General features: G+C 44.0%; 3 protein-coding genes across 8 annotated transcripts in view; 1 reads left to right on the top strand and 2 right to left on the bottom strand.

The window, feature by feature from the left end:
• MFSD11 (major facilitator superfamily domain containing 11) overlaps window positions 1–5,664 on the bottom strand; it is a 39,498-nt gene extending 33,834 nt beyond the window's left edge. For 2 of the 4 annotated variants that reach the window (XM_073310486.1, XM_073310487.1), the window contains exon 1: window positions 1,477–4,363. In XM_073310486.1, the coding sequence (XP_073166587.1) occupies window positions 1,477–1,638 (162 nt within the window). In that variant the 5' untranslated portion in view covers window positions 1,639–4,363. The other 2 variants (XM_073310489.1, XM_073310490.1) reach the window with 2 other exon arrangements.
• On the top strand, window positions 4,802–8,353 carry SRSF2 (serine and arginine rich splicing factor 2). Of its 3 annotated transcripts, none has more exons than XR_012154769.1 (4): window positions 4,802–5,472; window positions 5,884–6,194; window positions 6,503–6,606; window positions 7,287–8,353. XR_012154769.1 is itself a non-coding variant. In XM_073310497.1 (3 exons), the coding sequence occupies exons 1-2, from the start codon at window positions 5,111–5,113 to the stop codon at window positions 6,185–6,187; spliced, it is 666 nt and encodes a 221-aa protein (XP_073166598.1). In that variant the 5' UTR covers window positions 4,803–5,110; the 3' UTR covers window positions 6,188–6,194; window positions 7,287–8,353. The 3 variants fall into 3 exon arrangements, 1 of the variants encoding a protein (XP_073166598.1); XR_012154768.1 differs by lacking the exon at window positions 6,503–6,606 and having other exon boundaries at window positions 4,803–5,472; window positions 7,287–7,398; window positions 7,919–8,353; XM_073310497.1 differs by lacking the exon at window positions 6,503–6,606 and having other exon boundaries at window positions 4,803–5,472.
• METTL23 (methyltransferase 23, arginine) lies at window positions 7,611–15,096 on the bottom strand. The gene is made up of 5 exons (XM_073310496.1): window positions 14,831–15,096; window positions 12,936–13,040; window positions 11,877–12,114; window positions 10,417–10,501; window positions 7,611–9,837 (listed from the first exon to the last, which is right to left on the bottom strand). Exons 1-5 carry the CDS (start codon window positions 14,939–14,941, stop codon window positions 9,669–9,671), a joined length of 708 nt encoding a protein of 235 aa, XP_073166597.1. The 5' UTR covers window positions 14,942–15,096; the 3' UTR covers window positions 7,611–9,668.
• Window positions 15,097–15,671: the final 575 nt, after the last annotated feature.

Below are 15,671 nucleotides of genomic sequence, written 5' to 3'. Positions count from 1 at the left end.
GTAGCTCACGAAAGCTTATGCTCTAATAAATTGGTTAGTCTCTAAGGTGCCACAAGTACTCCTTTTCTTTTTGCGAATACAGACTAACACGGCTGTTACTCTGAAACCTGTCAATATTCCCATTGTTATTGCTGCTTGCTGTGTGCTCCACAATATCTGTGAGAGTAAGGGGGAGACGTTTATGGCGAGGTGGGAGGCTGAGGCAAATCACCTGGTGGCCGATTATGCACAGCCAGACACCAGGGTGATTAGAAGAGCACAGCTGGGTGCCCTGCGCAACAGAGAAGCTTTGGAAACCAGTTTCATGACTAGCCAGGCTACGGTGTGACAGTTCTGTTTGTTTCTCCTTGATGAAAACCCGCCCCCTTGGTTGACTCTACTTCCCTGTAAGCCAACTGACCTCCCCACTCTGATCACCACTTTCAGAGGCAATAAAGTCACTATTGTTTCAAAATCATGCATTCTTTATTAATTCATCACACAAATAGGGGGAAAACTCACAAGGTAGCCCGGGAGGGGTGAGTGAGGAGGGAAGCACTGGGTGGGGTGGGGATGAGGGGAGGAGGGAAGGACAAGGCCACACTACAGTTCAAAACTTATTGAATACCAGCCTTCTGTTGCTTGGGCAGTCCTCTGGGGTGGAGTGGCTGGGTGCCTGTAGCCTCCCCACCCGCGTTCTTGGGCGTCTGGGTGAGGAGGATATGGAACTTGGGGAGGAGGGCAGGCGGTTATACAGTGGCTGCAGCGGCGGTTTGTGCTCCTGCTATCTTTCCTGCAGCTCCACCAGACGCCTGAGCATGTCAGTTTGCTCCCCCATTAGGCTCAGCATTGCATCCTGCCTCCTCTCAGCGTGCTCCTCCCTCCTCTCATTGCTTTCATTTAACGCTTTCCTGGACTCTGCCATTGTTTGCCTCCATGCATTCTGCTGAGCTCTTTCAGTGCGGGACGACTGCATGAGCTCTGAGAACATGTCATCGCGAGTGCATTTTTTTTTTTTTTTGCCTTCTAATCTGTGCTAGCCTCTGGGATGGAGATGATAGGGGGAGCGTAGAAACATTTGCAGCGGCGGGAGGAAAAAAGGGAGAGTAGTATTTTAAAAGATACATTTTAGAGAACAAAGGGAAGACTATTTTACACTGAATCAAGCGATTCACAATACATAGCACATGTGCTTCACCACCACCCCCGCATGTCCCGCCCCCGCGTGGCTACTATCAGGGAAGATCCCTCTTAGCCAAACGCAAACAGCTCAACATGAACGGGCCTCCTGCCACCGCATGGCAAAGGCTTTTAGAGTACCTCCAGGAGAGCTTCATGGAGATGTCCCTGGAGGATTTCCGCTCTATCCCCAGACACGTTAACAGACTTTTCCAGTAGCTATGCTGGCCGCAAATGCTTCCCAAGTCTTTAGGGCAAATTAATCATTAAACATGCTTGCTTTTAAACCCTGTATTATATTTACAAAGGTACACTCACCAGAGGTGCCTTCTCCGGCTTCATGGTTCGGGAGCCCGCCTTGGCAGGGCTGGGAGGGTATTGGCTCAAGGGTGATGAACAGTTCCCGGCTGCCGGGGAGAAGAGATTCTCCGCTTGCTTGCTGTGCGCTATCCTCAACCTCCTCGTCCACAAAATCCTCATCCCTGTTGCGTGAGACTCCCCCCTTGCAGGTGTCCACGGACAGTGGTGGGGTAGTGGTAGGCGCCCCTCCTAGAATTGCATGTAGCTCATCACAGAAGTGCATGTATGGGGCTTTGACCCGGAGCGGCCATATCCATCCTTTGTTTTTTGGTAGGCTTGCCTCAGCTCCATAGCTTTCAGGCGGCACTGCTGTGTCCCTGTTGTAGCATCAGTCCATCGTGCCCTTGGAGATTTTGGCAAATATACTGGCATTTTGTCTTTTAGAACGGAGTTCTGCCTGGACGGATTCTTCTCCCCATACAGTGATCAGATCCAGTACCTCCTGTTCAGCCCATTCTGGAGCTCTTTTGTGATTCTGGGACTCCATGGTCACCTGTGCTGATGAGCTCTGCATGGTCACCTGTGCTGATCAGCTCATTATGCTGGCCAAACTGGAAATGAAATTCAAAAGTTCCCGGGGCTTTTCCTGTCTACCTGGCCAGTGCATCTGAGTTGAAAGTGCTGTCCAGAGCAGTCACAATGGAGCACTCTGGGATAGCTCCCGGAGGCCAGTACTGTCAAATTGCATCCACACTACACCAAATTCGACCCAGCAAGGTCGATTTTAGCACTAAACCCCTCGCCAGGGAGGAGTACAGAAATCGATTTTAAGAGCCCTTTAAGTCAACAAAACAGGCTTCATTGTGTGGACGGGTGCAGGGTTAAATTAACCTAATGCTGCTAAATTCGACCTAAACTCGTAGTGTAGACCAGAGCTAAGAGACATAGGAGGGAGACTCCCTCTACCATTTTGAGGGATTCACTGTAAAGCAGATTTTTAAATCTCTCCTGATATGAAGGATTTTTGTGGTGTGATTCAAAGAGAAATTTTAAATCTCACTGTTCTATGTGAAACGAATAAATAACAAGAAGCAATAAAACAGACATAAAAACAAGAAGTGAGACATTATTTCCTTAATTTAGATTACTCATGCAGGTAATACCTTGCATTAGTAATCTAAATTAAGGAAATTTAAATTAATATTAATATTAATTTAAATTAAGGAGTGGTGCACCACTCGTTAGTGGAGTATGGTCACAGTGCTAGTATGGATAGGCCGATTGTCAGGGCTGGCTCCAGGCACCAACGTTCCAAGCAGGTGCTTGGGGCGGCAGTGTTTCCACAGCGGCGGCAATTCGGCGGCGGCCCCTCTGTCCCGCCAGCCACAGCAGCAATTCGGCGGCAGCTTCTCCCTTTTGCCGTCTGCGGCGGCGGTTTTTTTCACTGCTTGGGACAGCAAAAACTCTAGAGGCGTCCCTGCCAATTGTATCTCCTCTGCACCAATTTGAGCAGGTGTAGACAACAGAAAAGTAACAATTCCAAATCCCAGTCTACCCTAGTACTCCCACTATTGCTACAATCCCACTAGTGGAGCTACACTGTGGCAGTGCAGCAGTGGGAAATCTGAAAAAAAAAATGCTAGCAGTCTTTTGTGCCACTGAAGTGTATATGTGATGTCCTAGCACCTTGGAGTGGAGATGTGGAACCTACTGAGAGGTGATACCCATGCCTTGGGGTCAGGGAGGTTTTTATACGACGCCAGCAGCAACGTGGCAGCATACGTGTGCTTGTGCAGCTTTCATATGGCACCCCAAAATCTTGGCAATGTGCATGTAAGCTTTCACACAACAGCAGCAATACTCTCACAGATCACTTATAAGGGCTTTTCCACAGCAATCCAAGCAATATGATGAGGTATCCTTGGGGAGCTTTCACATGGCCGGAGAGGGTATATACATGCCTGGAGAGTTCACATGGCACTCCCAGCACTATGGAAGTGCATGAATGTTTGCAGCACTTTTAGACACCATGTCCCCAGTAGCGTGGCAATGTTTATATGTGTGAGGAGCTTGTGTGCAGCATTCCCAACCACAGGATGAAAAATGTGTGTAAATGTGAGGCGCTTTCATGTGGCACCCCAAACAAAGTGGCAGGATGTATTTGGGAGGGAGCGCTGCTTTCACAAACTGCCTCCACACTTTGGCAGGAGGAGGGGGTGCCACTTGCCTGGGACACCCCAGCATAATTGCAGGGAGTGTGTGTTTGGCGGGAGAGAGAAAAGGAAGGAGTTTCACACAATGCCCTAACACTACACTTGCAGCACATAGCAGCTTGACATAGGGCTTCATGCTGGCCTTACAACAACAGAGGTGTGCATGGATGTGCTGAGGGCTTCAGGTTGTATCCCCCACACTATGGATTTGGGGGGGGGGGGTGTTAAAATGCCATCTTTTGCATCTAGGTGGGCGTGAATGCAGAGTGAAAAGGAAGTGCCTATGTATATGTAGGGACCTTCACAGGCATCTGCTGCACCATGGCAGGACGAGTGGGGGGCTTCATACATGGATCCCATATTGTGGCGATGTAGGTGTGGGGGAGAAATGGGACTTTAATGGGGACTGACCAGCACAACAGCAGCATGTGTGTGTGCCTGTGAGGGGCATACGACATGGTTCCCATCCCGCATGAGGGGGTGAGCAGGGGCCTACACGGTGCATGGGGGGGAGGGGAAAGTGCCCTCCCCAGTATCTCTGAAGTGAGAGGTTCGTAACTGATCAGTCCAGGATACTGGTGAATGTCATGTGCCCAGCTTGTATCTAACGTTGTTACAGCTCCCTCCCGCCAGTGCCCGTGTTTCTGGCCCTGTCACTCACACATGACACAGCCTGGCTCACACCTTCCCTCCCCCCTCACACCCACCAGCCCTTTCTGCTGATCGTCCGCCATTTTGACTCGTTTCCTTCCTCAACGGCTTCGCCCTGCTTCGCCACGGCAGGCTCCTCCCAGAAATTTCACGTTTAGGGGTTTTTTTTCTCCTTTCTCAAATGGGCGAACATTCACCCTCGATCTTTGTCTCGATTTTCGGGACACATTTCGTTCAAAATTTCCCCGCCTCAGTCAATCCCTTCCGGGGTCACGGCCAGGCCGCCCCAACGGCCACTTTCTCGGATAGCCGAAATATCTATTTAGAGGCGTACCCGCCGCGGATGTTTCGCGGCCGCTTCTGTAAAACGCGCAAAGGGATGAAAAATAATGAACTGAAAATGTCGGTTACGGAGAGGACCCGGCGGTGGCGCGCTCGGACCACCTTCGCTTCCGGGTCAGAAGCGGCCATTTTGTGGCGTTAAGTAGGAGGGCGCGGGCTCCACCTCGCTCATTTGCTAGTAGCGGCGGTAAGAGGCGGGTGGCCGTTGCACTGCCTTTGCCCTTCGCCCTTTTCGACCGTATCTCCACCGGGCCGCCTCCGCGGGCTGGGTGCCCGTTTGTCGCCTCTACGGACTCATCACACGGCCTGTAGCTTTCCACCTTTCTGGCCTAAAGTTCGGGGCCCGCTTCGGTGTCCGTTCCCTAGCGTGAGCGTCCCGACTCTGCTGATCTCTTCGCCAGGTTTCTCCCCTCGGTCCCGCCGCCCCTCGGGGGCCTCTGCCCGCCATGAGCTACGGGCGCCCCCCGCCTGATGTGGAGGGCATGACTTCCCTCAAGGTGGATAACCTGACCTACCGCACGTCTCCAGACACGCTAAGGCGGGTCTTCGAGAAGTACGGGCGGGTGGGGGACGTCTACATCCCCCGGGACCGCTACACCAAGGAGAGCCGCGGCTTTGCCTTCGTCCGCTTCCACGACAAGCGCGATGCCGAGGATGCGATGGACGCCATGGACGGCGCAGTGCTGGACGGCCGGGAGCTCCGCGTCCAGATGGCCCGGTACGGGAGGCCCCCGGACTCACATCACAGCCGACGGGGGCCGCCGCCGCGCCGATACGGAGGTGGCGGCTACGGACGTCGCAGCCGCAGGTGAGAGACCGGCAAGGCAGGAGTGTTAGGTGGGGGGAGGGGCTGCTCTCCCGGGGCTATAGAGGACTTGAGAGGCGCAGGGTTGAGGGTGGGAGCTATGGGTTCAGGGGGCAGCGGAGGTGCAGCCTGGGGGAACCAGGGGCCCCTACGTGACGCGCTGGGGGAAGGGTGTTTCCTGGTTGGGAAGGCAGGAGCGGCGCGAAAACGCAGGCTTACAGAAGCACGTGGTGTCCATGGCGGCGGGGAGCGTCCGGGGGCGGATGCCAGGCTCAGCCCCAGCCCGCTTCCTCGGAATAATGGCGTCTTGTAACCGCCGCGGGGGTGGGGGGGACACCTGTTCCACTTCCACCCTGCCCGACCCAGCGCATCACGCCTTTCTCGCGTCTAACCGAGTGATTTTTAACGTTCTAGCCCCAGAAGACGCCGCCGTAGCCGATCCAGGAGCAGGAGCCGCTCCAGGTCCCGCAGTCGATCCCGCTACAGTCGGTCCAAGTCCAGATCCCGCACACGCTCCCGATCTCGCTCCACCTCTAAGTCTAGGTCTGCCAGGAGATCCAAATCCAAGTCGTCATCTGTCTCCAGATCCCGATCCAGGTCGAGGTCCAGATCCAGATCTAGAAGCCCCCCACCAGTCTCAAAGAGGGAATCTAAATCCAGATCCAGGTCTAAGAGTCCCCCCAAATCTCCTGAAGAGGAAGGAGCTGTATCCTCTTAGGAAAATGGTAATGTAGTTGGAACTCTATGCAATTTGCATGTTACTTCCTGATAACACTTAAGTGGGGTGTATAGGGGTAGTTCTTACCATATTAACAACCTGAATCAAGTGAATCCTATTGGGACACACTGTTAGCTTTTTGAGCAGACTTTTCAGTTATTTGGCTAGGGAAATAAATTTCTGCAAAGGACATATTTTCATGTTTAGAGATTAATGGTTTGGTTTTAATGAAATATTGTATGAGACGCATCCTATTAATGAAAATGACTATTTCTTGCTGTTTTTTATCCAACATCTGCATTTTCCCCTTTAAAGCTGCGGTCTCCTGTTTGCTAAAAGAATATTGGCCAGTATTGCAGATTTTAACTGATTTGGCTGATCCTCCAGGGACCAGTTTCTGTGGGCGTGTTTTGGAGCAGGTTTGTCTTTAAAAGTTAAAGATACACTATCCTTTTATAATGGAAAATCAGTTCAGTGGTCATTGTACTGACTGGAGGTAAAAAAAAAAGTTCTTATAGAAGTGGCAAATGCAATCCAATAAAAATGGAAACTAGTTTTTCCTCAAATGAACTTTAGAGACTAAGGATATACTGGGTGGGGAAAGGATAGTGTGTCTTTAACCCCTCAAACTGTTTGGTCCTGTTTTTAAAATGGAAATGGGCCTAAGATAGCTGTAAGGTTAAATAATTGTGTATTAAAATTAGTGATACTGTATTGAATGCCAGTTGAAAGATAAAATTAAGTCTTTATAAAGTATTACAAAAATGTTAGTTTCTTATATGGGCTGAATTCAGGTTAAGTGTATGATTTGCAGCCTGATGCTTGCTCTTCACTAACTCAAAGTTTAAACTAATGTGACTATTAAACGCTTCTTCACTATCACCTTCGAATTTCAAATTTGGCCTTTGACTTAGAGGTAATGTGGTGACAAATGGGGGGTGAGGGGGGCATGTGAAGCACTATACATAATCCTTAATAAAACTTAATTAAATTAGGCAAGGCCAGTTGAATCACAACCAGAAGCATACTTGAAGTCATCCACGTAATTGGGAAGGTGTATAGTGGAAATGTGGCTGAACTGTACTCTCTTCAAACCTAGATGCATCAGATAAACGAGAAGCCTACATAAAGGACACCTCTGGGGGAAAAGATCCTATGCATCTTCAGTCCACTGGAGAGACCCCAGGCGCAAGCAACCAGCTGTTGAAAAGGTTATTTTGTAACATTTTTGTTTTAACTTTTTACTTGTTTAAGTTGAGCCTCAAATGGCAGACTTTACATTTTATGTGCCATTTTGTTGCTGTTATTCAAATTTCTTGTAATTTAGTGAAGTGAACGACTACCGATTTCATTATTGGCTTGGATATTTGAGGTAAATTTTCATTTTTGTTTATATAGTACCGACTTTTGTTTGAATTTTAAAAAAAAAAAACAAAACAAAACTGATGGTAACTTAATTTGTTGCCTCAAGTTTCATGTTGAGGAAACATGCAGCCATTACATGCTGAGTAGCTGACTGTCAAGGAAGTGGTCTCAATTTGCCTTCATTCCTTAAATAAAATTCTTCAAAACTGCAAATGTAAACTTCTTGTAAATGCTATTTACTTTGAATTTAAATAGTATTGTCTATTCCAAATTTGTATAAAACTTTTCAGGTGACAATTGATTTTGAAAGGATTGTTTTATCAGACTAAATTCTAATCTCTTCTCTTATGTATTTTTGTGCACTAGGCGCAGTTGTGTAGCAGTTGAGTAATGCTGGTTAGCTGTTAAGGTGGCGTGTTGCAGTGCAGAGTGCTTGGCTGTTTCCTGTTTTCTCCTGATTGCTCCTGTGTAACGATGCCTTGTCGTGCAGAAACAAATGGCTGTCCAGTTAATTAAAATGCCTGACAACTGCACTTCCAGTCACCCGGGCCTTGCATAAAAATAATGGAGCATACAGTGAGCACATCTAGCTGATGATATACACACCTTATTTTTTCCAGAATGGTAAAATCTTACCAACTACATTTATGAACTTGCATATAAGAAATGTAATGTTAAGAGCAAATGTTTCATTCCTTTGTAAGTACTGATTGGTGTATCTTTTGCTTATGACATTATGTACTATAACCACTGTCCCTGTAGTTACTATTAAACATTTTTCTTGGTGTTAACTTTTCTCAATCTAATGTCTGAGTCAGCATTTATTTTAGCCTGTAACAATCTCAATTATATTGTGAATGTTTAAGGTCTCTTCAGTAACTTATTCCTGTCTACTGCTTTTAACTTGTATCAATAGGGAGTGGCTGTTTCAACACTAATTTTAGTATATCATCTTAGTAACAAACATTTCTTTTTGAACAATACAAACCTTAAATATTGATTGCTTAGGCAAGGTGCCAAGTGGCAGACCTGGTTGCTTGACATCCTGTTTGTTAAAAGAACAAGCAATGAACAACAGTACTTGTTGGATTTGCCTTTGTGCCAGCTTAAAAGTGAAGGTAGCTAATATTGTGAAGTAATAGTATTTTTGAGCTAGACACCACTGGAGTTGTAATTTCAACCTGCAAACGCTACATTAAAAAAATCTGTATCAAAATACTGGTTTAATGCACTTTAGAGATCTTGATTACCTAATCTTCAGACTTAAGAGATATGAATATCAGAGGGCTTGTCTATACTTTAAGCACTTTCAAGATTGCATTCACTTTAAACAGAAACAAGGCGCACTTTTTCCAGTATAAACATCAACAATGGAGTTAATTTTGTGTAGATGTGCACTAAAAATTAGTGTCTAAAGTAAATTGTGAGCCCTTAAACTAGAACTTTGTTCCAGGAAAATCTTACTGTTCATGTAATTACATCTTAAATACAGAAAGGACAATGGCATAAAATGAACATTGTTCAGATCCTTAAACTTAAATTGTTTCACTATGTTTAGATCTTAAACTGGAAAACAGGTAAGAAATAACTTTCAGGCTGAACATGTAATAGTCAAGTCCCTAACTAAAACTTTGAAGAAAACCACAACTTGGCCATTTATAAATTCAGCATGGTAAGCTAGAGTATTTAGATGTGACTGTTTTGCTAGAATTTCATAAGTTTGTCTTTCTCCTATTCCTGTGATGCAATTAAAGTAGATGTAAAAATCCTTAATTTTATTCTCTAGGTACAAACAACTTTTTAGAAGAAAGTCACAACCAAACACTCTCAATGTATCATTCATACAATGTAAGATAAGATGAAATAATTGTTAAAATTACTGTAGTAATCCGTATACCTGCTTTCCCAAAAATTACACTAAAGCCATTAGGGGTATGATAAATGACTTGATAGCATGGGTCTGTGGAAGAAATGCATTCTGGCTTCTTGATCAAGTGGCATTAATTTCCCCAAACTTATTGACTCAACAGATAGAAATGCTGTTTGTCCAAAACTTGCTTGAAGTGGAGTGCAGTCAGTTTTGAGATACTTTCTTAAATCAGCAACTAGAATAAACTTAAGTATCACTTGCTCCTGCTAGTGAGATGATCATCATTTCAATGGTATGTCTTCCTGGGAGAGGCGAGCTAGCCAACTGTTCCTTGTCAGCATTAAAAGACCATAAGGGAACATGAACATTCTTCAGCTTCCATTTGTACAGCAAAGCTTCAATAGACCAGTTAGAACTGAAGGGAAGAAATGGCAGATGTACTGTTTTGATAGAAAAAGCACTGAACTAGGATTGTACTTCTATCATTCACCTATAGTGCATGAACAAGTACAGTAACTACAGAAGTGACAAACTTAAAATACAAAAACCTTCTACCCATGTGTTTCTTTTATTCAGTTAAATGGCTTAAGGCCTTTTTTGGGTCAAAACTCTGCCCTTTCCTACATAACTGTGACATTGCACTTTGGCATCACTGGCAAAAATCTTGCCATCTATGAATTGATAATGCCTCTAATATCACTTCTGTTGTGATGCCTAGAGGAGGTCAATGTTCAGTATGAAGGCAAGGGAGTTGAGGTAGTTTATATAACTGCAAACTACTAATGTAACAGGCTGTACCTCAATGTTGCTTTGTAAACTTGTGAAAGTTAGGGGGAAAGCTGTCTGAACACAATCTAACAGGAGAGTCCTGAACCTGACTGGAGTATCTAGTATTACTGTAACTTTTAAAGGAGTGTCAAGTTTGGATTACTAATTTTGTTGACTTTAGAGCCTTAAAACAAAATGCAAACAAGTCAATTTCTCCTGAGATTACCTTCGGACCTGATACGTAGTCCAGAACTGAGCATCTGGGTTCCTCTTCATCAAGAAGTACACTGTAGTTATAATATCTTCAAAATCTGCATATAGATTTTAAACAATTTGATCTTCTGGTTATGTGCATGCTGAAATGTGTTGGCAGATTAACTGCACTAATTAGAATACCTTCAGGAAACTACAATTGTCTAAGGAGAGGTATGTTTGGAGAATAGTTCTAGAGTAAGCCTTAGAACAACTGTTTGTTAGTTTAAAGTTAGGAATGATAATTTTCAGTTAGCTATTAACTTAATTTTCATCCCCTTTAATATTTTGATTTTTTTTACCATGGAGTTTTGTTCCCCAAGAACTATTAAAGTCAATTAAGCACCCAGACATGACTTCAAGCATGCATTAATTTGCAGTTGATTAGGGTGTGTTTTCTTGGTGCTGTCACAATTTTTTGCTTCCTCAGAACTCCAGTGTTACTAACTTAGTAACTTTGTCACTAGATTGAGTGACATTTTAGTTTCTCTAGCAAGAAAATAAGTGTCAAATCTAGCAACTTTCACTCTGAATTACAGTGACATTCAGAGAAAGTCACCAACATCTATAGTCAGTCATTCACAAGTAGCTCAATAGTGTTGTTAAAATCCCTTTCAGATTCTTCTTACTACATTCTGTTGCACACCAAGTCACTGTCATGGCCCAGTTGAGCATATCCTTAGAAGAAATCCTATTCCAGGGCTTGGAAGGTGGGGTGGGATGAGACAGGACCTTGTGCCTCCAGGAATGAAGCCCTTACTACAGGATCACAGGTGGAGCTGTCTTGTTTTTAGTTGCCCTTTACTCCTTTCCCTGGCTTGGGGTTAGTTGCCCAGCTGTTTCCAGAAATGGGGGAAAGGCATTTGGCTAGTGGATTAGTTTTTAAATCTATTTTCTTGGCTCGCGGTAGCACCAAGGTCAGGTGAATGCCCTCTTCCCCCTGGTTCTGGCTGCTCACCTGGATACCAAGAGGACTAACCTGTGGCTCAAATCCAAGCTGTCAATAAAGGGAGGCTCAGCTGAAATTAACTAACCCTAGCCAGCCTGGACTGCAGTGTACAGAGTGCCCTTCCCAAAGAGCTGAGGGCACATACCTGCTGATGACAGAATACTGTTGGCAGTTGCTCCAGGTGTGCAGAGTGTAATAAGAGCATGGAATGGATTTTATCAACACTGTTGAGCCACTTGTGAATTATTGTGACTATACTCACATACATACATATATAAATTGTTACTCTCAAAATTTTGTTCAGTGACATTTTTGAGTACTTAAAACAGCTACATCTAGCAACTTCAGGGTTTGGCTGGTGACTTCCTGCTATGTGGAGTTGGTGACACTGCCATGACTAAATTAAATACTACTGTCACTTAACTTTCTAGAGCTTACTGTTATACATTTAAGACCCTTTTATTTGTTTATGAATAGTCACTAACCTTCTGGTTCAAAAAATACATCAGAGGCTAGAATAATGTCTACTTCAGGCAGAGAGAGCAGATTGGGAGATATTTGGCCCCATGTGAGTCCTAGAATGTGTACCCCTAGAAGGTTATTTATCCGACAGCTTCGCTCACAGTTCTTCAAGCACTGAGGCAGCTCTTCAGTATCTGACAGTATAACTTCAGCCCCACATTTAGCAGCTACTATACCAGGTAGGCTCATGCCTGCTCCAATCTAAATAAAATAAAAGACTTTAATCTCATTCATAAATTATATTTAATGCAAAGGATAACTGAAGGATGGGGGAGTATATTCTGTATCTTGTCTCAAGCTGTTTAATTATGCCATTCTTTAGTTGAATTCATGGTAACTTTAAAACTACATGTTCACCTCTGAACTGCCCTCCTCAGAAGAATAAGACATTTGTAATTGATCTGTAGCAGCAGTGGTACACCACAGATACAAATTTAAGAATGTCATGTATCTTACCTCTTTCTGTTCTTGTAAATATAGTGAACTGGATGAAATCCTACCTGCTGAAACATGTTATTCACAAAGCTAAATCCTGAAGTTCATAGATGAGTAAAACTTATATTTAACAGGAAGCCCTTTCAATGGCTCATAACTGCTGCTTCCATAAATCAGCCTGCAAAAGTCTCTGCTTTAATTTTGGTTTTACTTTATCACTCCTTTGAGTATTTTGGAATTTTTCTAATGTTTGACCAAAAGAACTTGCAAACTGCTTCATGAATCTCCAGCCACAAAAAAAGTTACCACAGTAATTATTTTTACATAAATTGGATCAGAGATTACACCATTTTAAGACACATGGGCAGAACAGAAAATAAGAAAAACCAAAAAGCAGATCACTAAGGAGGATCATCTAGAATTATGATAATACTGAAGCAGAAATAGGAAAAAAGCATCCTGCCGCTGACCTAAATAAAAAAGGAAATCAAAACTAAAACTGAGAGTTAAGACACAGTAACCCTGAGCCTACTAATTTTTTTAAAGGTAAGTTTGTATGATCAAAAATCTTTCAAGACTACTTTTACCTCCAAAATTCTCTTGCCAGGTAGCATTCTTCTGTGAAACCATAGGTACTGAGCAAGAACCACAGCACAGGGCCAAACATACATGCCATATTGGGAATCCAGGACCTGAAACAATAAGACCCTTCTATGATCTTTGGCAGCACCACAAAACACTTTGAAAGAGGCAGAAAAATATTACATACGTGCATTTTTACTCTAGTCCTGCTTTAGTCACTCATTTTGAGCCTCATCCTGAGCTATCCCTACTTCAATTGACCTGTTATTTTCTGCTCATATGTATTTGCAAACAAATTGCACATCTCTACAACTAAGTAAGCTATTTTGCATATGGCTAGAGCTTTCCCACTTGATTAGCTAAGGCTCTTGCCTCACACTCCTTCTGGTTAACTTTTCTAGATCAGTAAAGATTTAAGTATGCAGTCTTGTGCTTTATCAGTACAAATTTGAAATACATCAAGCAATGACACTTCTGTCATCTTGCTTTGGGATATTATTCCACAATCTAATGGTCTGGTTCTGGAATCTTCACTCAGTTAAGTAGTCCTATTGCAGCAAAAGAGCATAGGCAGGCACACATTAGTAAGGAATTCAGGATCAAAGGGAATCTGTTACATTTTTTTTCCTGAAATTTAGCCTAGAATTACTTTTTCTTGATTTCATCCCATTTTTCTGTGGTGAAAGATCTCTCCTATAGTCTTTATTCAGGCAAAACTCCTCTTAAAGTCAATTTGTGCCTAGATCTGGTGATTCAGTGCATTTTAGACCCAATTATGTCTATTATCAGTTCTTCACAATTTAAAGAAAATGAAGACCCTCTGTGTCTACACAGTCGAAATAAATGAATTTACAAATGATTGGGATTGAATAATGGTTTTAGCCTAATTATTACATGGCCCTGAGGAATCTATACAGGTGAGAACAAACAGGTTACATGGTGCATTTCAGCAACAGCTAAATTTGACTGAGTTGTAGAGATAGGGCCTAAGGCACTTGTCAGAAAGGCAGGTCACTTGCAGGGCTTCTAAAAAAGTGAGTACTAAATAGGTTTTTTGTTTTCTTAATGCATTCTCACAAATAACATTTTTTTAAAAAGTATTTTCAACCAATTCAAATTATGCAATAGTTAGAAACCTCAGATGTGAACTATTTGTACAAATTTAATGAATGTAGAAATTCAAAAATAAAACCACTATTTGATCATTACATTCCATAGATTCCATAGTTACTACTTCATCTTTAAGCATCCAGCACAGTAGAATAGTAAATTCTGTGCTAGAACTACACCTGCACTTATGAGCCAAACAATTTGTAAAATTTACTTTCAACTTTCCTAGAATGTCCCATCCCCATCCCCCACTTTATTTTTTCTAGTAATGCCCAGAGGCCCCAGTCTAGGCTGGAGCCTCCTTATGCTAAGGGCATACAGTGATTTCTGCTATACAAAAAGAAAAGGAGGACTTGTGGCACCTTAGAGACTAACCAATTTATTTGAGCATGAGCTTTCGTGAGCTACAGCTCACTTCATCGGATGCTCACGAAAGCTCATGCTCAAATAAATTGGTTAGTCTCTAAGGTGCCACAAGTACTCCTTCTCTTTTTGCGAATACAGACTAACACGGCTGCTACTCTGAAACCTGTCATTCTGCTATACAGAAGCATATTGTGAGTCTGAATTTATTGGACTGGATAAGCACAAAGGGATACAAAGAAATCCAGGGAAAGAATACAAAATCTATGCCTTTTCGTTGTTCTAAAAAAAAAAAAAAAATCCTGCCCCTCTTTTCCATTCCCACATGGTTCAGCGTTCCTCCTGGCCTCTGTGCCCCCGATCAGGGGAGGCAGGAAATCAGGCTTCACAACGAACTGAAGGGCTACAGGTGTAAATGTATCAGCACCTCAGGAATCAGCACCACCAACTCTGGCCTCGACTCTTCTCTTTCTCGCTTGTCCTGCTCTTCCGCAAACCTGTACTCCTTGATATGGAACCGCGGGCCCTCCTCGCACATTGCAACCACTCCTCCCGCCAGGCGGCTGCTGCCACAATAACGCACGCACTTCTTTCTTCCCCTGTGCTGACTTCACCCATCATCTGACTGACACCATAACAGACCAATCACAGGCAGGAACGTTTAAGGCAGAGTCTTGTCAAGATCCAACCACCATTAGCTGGCTGAGGGGGGGGGGTCTGAGACCCGGGAAGATAAAATGGCACAAAGGTCCGGCCCCTTCCTTCTTTTAATCCCTTCCCACAGTCTCCTAGCTCCTCCCCAGCAGCGGCGCACGTGCTCTGAGTCGGCTGCTGCAGCGTGACTCTGAAGTTAGGGTGACCAACAGCAAGTATGACGAATTGGGATTTTTTTGGGGAAGGGGGTGTAGTTGCTCATATAAGACAAAGCCTTTAATATTGGGTGATGATCCCGATAACATCCGGAGGTCTGATCACCCTGTGCCTTGCAGGAGAATAAAGCACAGTAAATTTCTGGGCTATTATCCAGGCCCACACCACCCCCGCCTTCCCTTAGGAAAACAGCAAATATTTAAATGGCAGTGGGCATTTGAAGTCCAAATCCTGTACTCCCACTCCAGACTAAACCTTCTGAGTTTTGATCCTGCTCCCTTTGAAGTCAATAGAAGATTTGCAGGCATACGGAATGCAGGATTTGACCCATAGATTATTGCATAATTGTGGTCCTGATTTTTTCTAGGCACCCTAGAGAGGTAGAATGAGCTATTAGT

Source organism: Lepidochelys kempii, chromosome 14, assembly GCF_965140265.1.
Source record: "Lepidochelys kempii isolate rLepKem1 chromosome 14, rLepKem1.hap2, whole genome shotgun sequence".
Lineage (NCBI taxonomy): Eukaryota > Metazoa > Chordata > Testudines > Cheloniidae > Lepidochelys > Lepidochelys kempii.
This window is presented reverse-complemented; position numbering and strand designations above follow the sequence as displayed.

Bases quoted from the DNA above. Each gene is read 5' to 3' on its own strand.
- SRSF2 (XM_073310497.1), top strand. From the start codon at position 5,111: ATGAGCTACGGGCGCCCCCCGCCTGATGTGGAGGGCATGACTTCCCTC. The intron at 5,473-5,883 runs GTGAGAGACCGG...TTAACGTTCTAG, and splicing joins TACGGACGTCGCAGCCGCAG to CCCCAGAAGACGCCGCCGTA.
- METTL23 (XM_073310496.1), bottom strand. From the start codon at position 14,941: ATGTGCGAGGAGGGCCCGCGGTTCCATATCAAGGAGTACAGGTTTGCG. The intron at 12,115-12,935 runs GTAAAAGTAGTC...TATTTTATTTAG, and splicing joins CTGGCAAGAGAATTTTGGAG to ATTGGAGCAGGCATGAGCCT. The intron at 10,502-11,876 runs GTTAGTGACTAT...ATCTATATGCAG, and splicing joins TGTATTTTTTGAACCAGAAG to ATTTTGAAGATATTATAACT.